Source organism: Thunnus maccoyii, chromosome 4 (genome assembly GCF_910596095.1).
Source record: "Thunnus maccoyii chromosome 4, fThuMac1.1, whole genome shotgun sequence".
NCBI lineage: Eukaryota > Metazoa > Chordata > Actinopteri > Scombriformes > Scombridae > Thunnus > Thunnus maccoyii.
The window spans coordinates 9,101,213-9,110,127 of NC_056536.1; the positions used below are offsets into that span (position 1 = coordinate 9,101,213).

The 8,915-nt window shown below is 40.3% G+C and overlaps 1 protein-coding gene across 2 annotated transcripts in view; it reads left to right on the forward strand.

Moving 5' to 3' along the window:
• The first annotated feature begins 8,237 nt into the window (after positions 1-8,237).
• Positions 8,238-8,915, forward strand: part of ttll10 (tubulin tyrosine ligase-like family, member 10) — a 37,712-nt gene continuing 37,034 nt past the window's right edge. The window contains exon 1 of one of the 2 annotated variants that reach the window (XM_042408016.1): positions 8,238-8,438. In XM_042408016.1, coding sequence (XP_042263950.1) covers positions 8,342-8,438 — 97 coding nt within the window. In that variant the 5' untranslated portion in view covers positions 8,238-8,341. The remainder of the gene's footprint in view (positions 8,439-8,915) is intronic. The other variant, XM_042408022.1, reaches the window with a different exon arrangement.

Genomic DNA, 8,915 nt, shown 5'->3' on the forward strand with positions numbered 1-8,915 from the left:
TGAAAAATTCAAGATACTACTGAAGAATTTGCCTCTTTTCTGCACATTATACTGAGCAGAGCAGAGATTTAATTAATATTTCTCCTCTTTTTGAGAAGTGATGAACTGAAAAAAAGAGAAACACTGTATTTACATCCCAACCCAACATCTATTGAATTTTTGAAAACCTGAGTGTACTGATTGGGTTGTACTATGTAAACATATTGATTGTTAAAGACTGACTGCCACAAAGCTGTAGCCGGATCCACCATCCCATGAGAACCACCAATGTGTGTTTCAAGGTGTGGCACTCTGAGTGAGCCCACATTTGATTCTGTAATTTTATCTTTATAATGTAAAACAAACGTCAAGAAAAATGTGGTGAACCCTGAAATCAAGTAAATGAAAGTAAAAACATTTAAAAAAAAAAAAAAAACAGGGCAGGCTGTGAGTTTATATGATATAATGTGACAAAATAATATCTCATCGGTAGTTGCTCCTCTTTGTCCTCTGAACTTTATACAGTAATCAGGTTCAGTTGTTTTGGTGGAAAATAACATAAGATGCCGGGACTTTTCTGTAGCTTATACGGTTTAGTGAATGGACTCCCCTGCAGCAGGAAGAAACCAGCAATTCAAGATGAGGTGGCTTTGTTTACACTGTCACTACACACCTGTTTTTCCATCAACAAGTTGCGCTGCATCGGTTGCTTTACATTCCACATGCAAAACATACAAAAAAAATCAGCAGCACCTGAACAGTTGCTTCAGATCTGCTGATGTGGTTTGTGTTGAGGAAGTGGGTTGTTTGGGTGGAGGGAGACGGTGTTGTTGTTGCCTTTGTTTTGTGAATGCAGCGACTCATTGTTTCCCCACAGGTTTCCCCAAGTTTCATCTTACTCATTTAAAATGTCTGAGAAAAAAAAAAAGAGCAGATGTCGATTATAAGTCGATTATTTTTTTCATTTTTTCCCCCAGTTGTTCATCACTACACGTTATTATTTCATGAAGGTTTTCCTGCTCAAAATTGAGATATTGGCATGTTTGCACTCATCAGTTACTGTTACCGAGGCAACATATTGAGTTTTCTGAATTTTTAAAATTTTAAACCAGTTGTTGAAGAGAGACTTTGCTCCTTCAGATTAGAAGAACAGAGATTTTCTCCAACAACACTTTATTATTTAAAACAGCATTTTATCCTGGCTAGGTCTTTGTAAGCTGTGTTATTCAGAGAATGCACTCAGAAAAACCCCAAAAATGACGTTTTTTTGTTGAAATGACAAATCCCTGTAACGGCTGTAGTGACTATTATAGAACCACAAAGTCCACAGAGGGAGGCGGTCAGGGTGGATAGATGAGTCAACAAACCATCAGATTTTAAAATGTGAGACAGTTACTTATCCTGAATCATCTTCTGGGCTTGGAGATCATGGACGTATAAAGAAAAACTAGACAACTAGAAAACTAGATATTGAACTCCCTCCAAAGAGTTCTGCTTTTTGGGGCCCATATATCACACTAGCTGGTTGAGAGGATGAACCGGCTGACTTCCTGTTGGCTTCCTGTTAGCACACTGCCTGTCTAGACTTTTCAAATTTCATTGGACCGAATGAATAAAATACAGAGAATAATTGTGAGATGCCAAAATCTCCTCAGTGCCCAATGCTGTTTCTGAGAAAACCTGATACAAACTGCAGGTGTGGAGATGTGAGTATTTACTAAGCAGGGAGGGTTTAATGAAAGTCACTTCAAAGCTGCATTATGGGAAATGTAGGGTTCAGGGTTTTTGGAGCTTAACCCAAGTCAGGATATATCAGACGCTGCTGCTTCAATTTTGATCATTCTTTTTCAAATATGCTTCTTGCAATTCCAACATTATGAAAGTGCTCTATACTAAATACTAAATACTAAATAGCTGGAATAACCCTTCAACACTGCACATGACTGAGTCACTCTGCAGCGAACACAAAGGTTTATGAGCGCAGTCACAGCTGGGAGCAGCACTGTACTAACAAATTAAGACAATACTTAATCTGCCTTTTACACCTAAAACGTGGGAGCAGGATTCATCCCATTACTTTACTTATGATGTCACGTGAATGACCTACATGATGGTTTCTGATACAAGAAATTTTTGCCGTTGAAGCATCACAACAAACAGCTAAGATGATAAACGCTCAGACACAAAGTCAGTCTAGTCTGTTGCTCATGTACACAAAAGCTGTAACTGTCCAGAAATGTGCTAGAAAACAGTCTGTACTCTGCTGACAGTCAGTGATACGTGTGATTGTGTGTTCATCTGAACCTTTCTACACTTGTACTGCTGCTCACAGTCAATTCTTTGTCACTGGTGGTTAATGATTAATGACACTCAGGTTTAGGGTGCTTTGTCCAACCTCGTCATGTCCTAATCAGAGCGCTGTAGGAGAAATGACATGTACAGTAGATATGGATGATATAGGAGCTTGTGTGCATAGCGTTTGAAATGATGAGCCAGTTCAGAACATGGGGGTGAGATGTAAGCACCTTGTTTTTCTCCGTATCCCTGTTCTCTCCATCCTCCCAGGTTGGCCGCAGGCACCTGGTTGCTATGATGGGATTCCCACTGATGCAATATCAGCCAAGCTGAGATCAACTCTCTGGGTACGTGAACGTGGTCTAATTTTGGCCTGATGTGTTTTTGCTCACGATATACCAGCAAGTCTCTTTGTGTGTTTTCCAGCTACGGTATGATCATTTTTATGTTGTTTTTTAATGCACATAACACATTTCTATTCCGCTTAAACCGCTCCGATGTGAGAGTAAACCGCCCTCTTTTAACTCCCTGCAGTGCGACCCCACCTTTAGTTCCTGCTTAACACTTCAATAGCCTGCCCATGCCACAACTTGCACCCCACCCAACTCCCCCCCCCTCTCCATCCTGCCCTCATTGTAGTCAACCTGCTGTTGCCTCGGCCCAGAGTGCCTCTTTTACTGCGGATTTGTTAAGAAGGTAGTCATTACATTTCCTATAGGAGAATACAGCCATATGTAGAGGGACTCACTACAGCAGATGGGTAAACTAGATGGGAAGCAGGTTAATTAAGGCTTGATGATCCCGATGACATGTGTTGCCCTTTCTCCTGAGATTACTAAACTTAAACTGAAATATACTGTGAGGATTAAATGTCCAGTGTGTTGAAATGGTTTGAGAACCATAAATAATACAGTCACATACATTTAAAGACATCCTGATGCTATAACATTTTAAAGATATTTCCCAGACCTTAAAAAAGTTATTTTTATTGGTCAGCTCAGGGTCACTGCTGGTTGTTGCTTTCCTTGTACAAACTATAGTGGACAAAAGGTATTGTTAAGCTACGTCTGCTGCTAAAGCCAGTTTTGCATCTTGGTTTCATTTGAACAAAAGAGGTCAGGAAGAGGCCTGCGAATGACAGAGCAGCCTTGTCTCCTACAGCCGGTACTGCATCCGCTCTGTGAATGCAAAGTTATTTGCATAGGAAAATACAAGTGAAGTCTTTGGGAGAAGGGGAGTAGGAGGAGTGTGACCCATCGCTGGAGGATTCAGTTTCCAAAACTGAATTCCAGCAACAAATGATGCACATGATGTACTCTTCCTGTACTGAGCTGAATAGAAGAAAAGAGTGTGTACATATTGGACAACAATTGAAACACATTTCTATGATTTTAGTTGTCCGCATGGTTAAAAATTACACTTTTACCAGTTTGATCAATAGAAGCACTGCTATACAAGTGAATGACAGAAGAAAGAGTTTCTGTTAGTGCTGAATTACATTGCAAAACCTTAAAAAAAGGTTCAGAAACATCTGTATTGCTTCCACTGTTGAGCATATGGCTGCTACAGCTCAGCCGCTGAACACAATCTCTCCCACTCATAGAGGCAGACTGATTTGCCTCTGATGCAAATATCAACTGAAGACATGGAAAAAAAAAAAAAAAACCTGCTCCAGGCAACGGAGAGAGAGATTTGACTTTCAGTATCAGACTGGGATTTTCTCTGCACCTGATTAGACCTTCTACCGAATGTCTGGTCCATGTTCACTATTTATTAACTAAATCATCTCAAAATCATATCGGGGATCGGGATAGGGGATCGGTATGCTTATTGATTTGTTACCATTTAAATAGTGATGCCTGAAATAATACTTTGTTCGTGACCAAATGGTACATTTTTAGTTCTTTCATTGTGTTTTTTCTGACATCACTGGTGCTACTGTATGCAGTCAATGCTTTAACTTCCTTGAGATCATGTGTCAGTCAGACAGTATGGACAGTTTTTGTTTGCTTATCTGCTGTCAAATAGTGAATGTTATTTAATCTCTCATGACCTCATGCCACACACACACAAAAAAAAGAAAGAAAGATATTAATTGTTGGTCCAAAAACACACTGGTCTTATGTTGTGGACATCACCTTAAAGGATATTTTGCTCTACTATTAGTAATTTTCTACAACAGCTGGATACTGTAGCTTTTAGCAAATAAAACTCAAATAGGAGTAAGTAATGTATTTGTTGGGGACTATTTTCCGCCACAGCTCAATAAACATTGTACATTAGTGAATATTTACAGCAGACTCAAAATCAGCTACAATGTCCATGTTCATGGTAATGAAGGAACATGTCAACCAGTGCAACAGCATGAATCATCTATGTGTTTTGATAGTGTTGGACAACAGTGGAGGTTTACAGCACAGAGGAATAAGATAAACTTAGTACAAAAAATAAGGAAATTTGTGTTTGGTAGATTATTTCTTTGTTGTAACAATGCTTCTTGGCAATAAATCTTACACCGTTGGAAAGCCTGTTTATTTCTCTTTTAAATGGTGCCACATTTGTACCAGGCTGTTGTGGCTGTGTGTAGTTCTTCCACACGCTACTGAGGCTCCTATTTGTTTAATGAATAAATTGTTAAATCGCCAATATGTCTTGTTTCTTCAAACTGCAATCATCCAATCCACCAAACACCAAACAAGAGTCAACAGCAGAATGAGCTGTTTGGCATTGGCAGAGAAGATTTGGCATATTTTTCATGGGCGCAACCCACATACTCAGCTCTGCTGCTCATCCCACAAATGCATGTTCCTTACAAATGTGGCACCATTTAAAAGAAATAAACAGGCTTTCCAACAGTGTAAGATTTATTGCCAAGAAACATTGTTACAACAAAGAAATAATCTACCAGACACAAATTTCCTTACTTTTTGTGCTGTGTTTATATCTGGTAATTCATGGTTACATGAGATAAAAGTCCTTGTTGATTTTTGGTCTTTTCATGGGACTTACACAGTAAATCACCTGCCTTATACTTTTATACAAATAAAAAGCAGGGAAAAGCACTATCCTAAGAGAAATTATTCATCTTCTAACAACTCTTAAATGTACTTTCTTATAGGCTCTATGTCTTACACATGTAGAAATAAAAATGCAAAAATGAAAGTGTAGTTTTAGAAGCAAAAGAGTCCCATCATCTGAGTGAGGTCACTGACAACAAAACCGTCGGCGAGCTAATGAAGTGGAAGTTCATCACAGACTTCAAGATTCAAGAAGTTTATTATCATGTGCACAGTAAACACTGGCGGTTACACCGTACCTTGAAATTCTTACTTTGCTAGTCCACCCTTCATAAACTCCCCCACCCCCCCACCCAAAAAACCCACCTATCCACTTGATGATATTAATCTACTCAACCTGATCAATTCAAGGTTCAAAGTCAGGAGCTTCACCTGCAGTCACAGTGAGGACTGCCGACACCAGCTGTGGATTTAAGATCTGTCCACGGGTGCTGGACGGGTGACTAAATGGTTATTTGTCCAAAAATACCGCAATTACAACTGTTACAGCCTCGACAACCTTAATCTCTATTTTTTGCACATTTGATGATAAATGAACAAGAGACTGCATGAAATTAAGACAGTCGTTGTGCTAAGCTAAGCTAACATGCTCTCTGTACTGGACACACAAAGATGAAAGTAATATCAATCTTCTTACAAAGAAAAAAGGGTATTTCCCTAAATGTCAAACTGTTCCTTTAAAGTGCGGGGCCTGTCTGACTGCCGGTAGTATCCTACGACAGCTCTCAGTCCAGAGACTGTCATGAACTGTGGATGTTACATACCTTCCCTGTGAGTAACACATGGAGGACAATACGGTCATGTGGATGTGAGATATGCATTTCTGATCACTTTGTGAATAAAATGATGCTCTATGATTATAATAATAGTGTTAATCTTTGGGGAGAAGCACTGAATTACATACACACACACACTCACACACACACCTTCCTTTGAAGTGTGTGTGTATGTTGGCGTGGTCTCTGTCTGCGGTCCCCCCACATGAATAGAGCCGAGGCTTGTGCAGTCGACAGCTGTCTCCTTTGAGCGCCCAAAGACAAAAAGCCTTAAATCCAGCGACCTCCCTCTTTCATGTGTTCATTTGATACCGCTCTTCCTCACCTTACTGTCACTCCATTCAGCTCTGTGGCCCGAGGCTATGGCTTGTTAGCACGCTGAGTTCAACCTCTGGAGTCCATGGATCCTTTCCCTCCCTCAGAATGTTTCCAAGAGAGAAAAAAGCTCCCAGACAGAACAAAGTGCAGCTGCGTTTGAAATGAGCTCTGGTACTATCAGAGAGCTTCTTAGCTGCTGATGTCAGTGAGGGTTTGGTGCTCTGTAGACTAAAGTGGTTTTCAGGTGAAAAGAGACAAACTTCATCCAAACTTTATCTTCCAAATAGACTCACTCCAAATAAAATAAATATTTTTTACAGGCAACTAAGGAAAGAGATTGTGTGGGTTATGTTTGAAGCTTTTCCTGTGATAGTGAAGTTTGGAGATGATGTCCTCACATGTTAAAAATCCCTTAAAAATTCCCACCGGTATTTTCTAAGGAAACTGTTGTTTAAGATTTGGGTTTGTGATAAATACCTGGAACTCAATTTCCAGTATTTGATACTGGTCTGGTGGCCGGTGAGCAAGGCTGGATTACCAGCTGGGACAAGTGGGTGGCTGCTGTGTAGCCGCAGACCTCCAGAGGCTTATTTACTGTGTGTGAACAGGTTTTAGGTAAAGTGAGAATTTACAAATTTGTTAAGATCCTTGCATCCTTGATTATATTCTTGTGGAGCTGTATTAGAGACGGTTCTGCATCAAAACCTTAGACTAGCAATATTTTAGTTTTATTATGTTTTCTTTTTTTTAATTTCATGCTCATATGGTCCTTTTTTTTTTTTTTTTTTTTTTTTAAGAAAATTGCGTTTAATCAATTTACCAAAAACTAATTGACACATAAGAAACCAAGGGCCAGGTAGTATTATTCCAGCATAAGAACAGGGGCCCAGTAATACATTTTTACCCTGAGGCCCCTAACCTGTTTATCAGATCCAACATGCAGCAGGAAGAAGTTAAAATATCTTAATAGTCAACATGTGTCCAGTTTAAAGGACCAAATGATTGCAGAAGTGTGTAGCCACACATATAATACAAAATACAACCTGAAAAGTCTAAATGCAAAGTTTGCTGTTTTCTCAGCATTTAACCGACAAAGAGACAAATGCTGGAGTGAAAAAGTATCAAATGTTTTCTGGGTAACCACATCATCATCATATTTTCCTCTAACTGGCTTTATCTAACAGATGTTTTTAAAAAAGCTACATATTTTGATGTTTTTTCTTCCATTAGAGTGTGTTTACTCCAAAATGTCAAATGTCTGTTTATTTAGTTGAGGCTCCAGACTCTCTGAGACGTCAGAAAAGTTTTCCTGTGAAGGAGAGGCAACTGCCAGTAAATACTCTAAAGAAAAGCATTGATTTTGGCAAAGTTGCACGTAAAAAAGTCCTCTCCTCACCATGCCTCCCTTATACCTCATGCCCTCTAAGGAAAAAAAAGCCATAAATGAAAGCTAAAAATAGTAAATACGGAAGAAAAACGGGGAGTGTTGGTGGTGTGTGCGATAACCCAGGCAGTTGGCCCTCTTTGTGTCCAAGTGCCTCCCATTCACTGAGGGTAATTAGAAAATCTTCAGGGCAGGATCTGCTTGACTCTGCGTGTGCGTGTGTGTGTGTGTATGTGTCTGTACCGTCGTGCTGTTGAGTGTGTGTTTAGCCTGTGCATAAGGAGGCTCGAGGCCCAACACTGTACCAGGCAAAGGTTTCCACCAAACTGCTCTTGCATAACTCAGTGAGTGATAACACCGGTGCATTCCTCTCACTACACATCACAGCTGCCAACATCTTCGCCTTGGTTTTTCCCACGTTTAAACCCAGTCTGTATCACCGCCCTGGATGAGCTGGAGAGTATAAGTTCCCCATTCTGAGCCGTTAAACAGGAGATAGGTGTTAAGGCGACATGTTTGAAGATATGCCTTCCCTGTCTGCCTGCCTTGTCTTGAAGAGGTGGAGACATTGGGTGATCTTCCAGGGCAGGAGGTCACATTCGTCAAGAGGTAGGTCAGCTGGGGTTAAAGCTGGAGGTGTTCCCACATCTATTCACTGTCTGTACCCAACCTGATGGGAAACACTGTGGAAATAGAGCAGGGAGGTTCGGCTCATGGGAAATGCACAGACAGGGGTTCTGTTTGGTAAAGTCATATTTTATCCTTTATATGCTGGTATGAAGTGTAGCTGGAGGTTTAGTGAAAAGTAGATCATGTGAGTGCATTTGCTGAATTCAAGCTGTTTTTATATGTCGTGGGATGTGTTTTGTGCTTTTTCATCTGCTGCACGGCTAACATGCAGGATGTTGATTCAGAGCCTCTTAAACGCCAGCCTCTTCCTGGACGATCAAAGATTAGACTAAATAAACACACCGCTGTGTGCAGTACAGTGGCCATAAAACACCAGCATCAGTCCAGGCTATTGTATACACTCTGCTTGCCAAAATGCCACCTTCACCTGCACCCTCAACACTTCCTTAACCATCG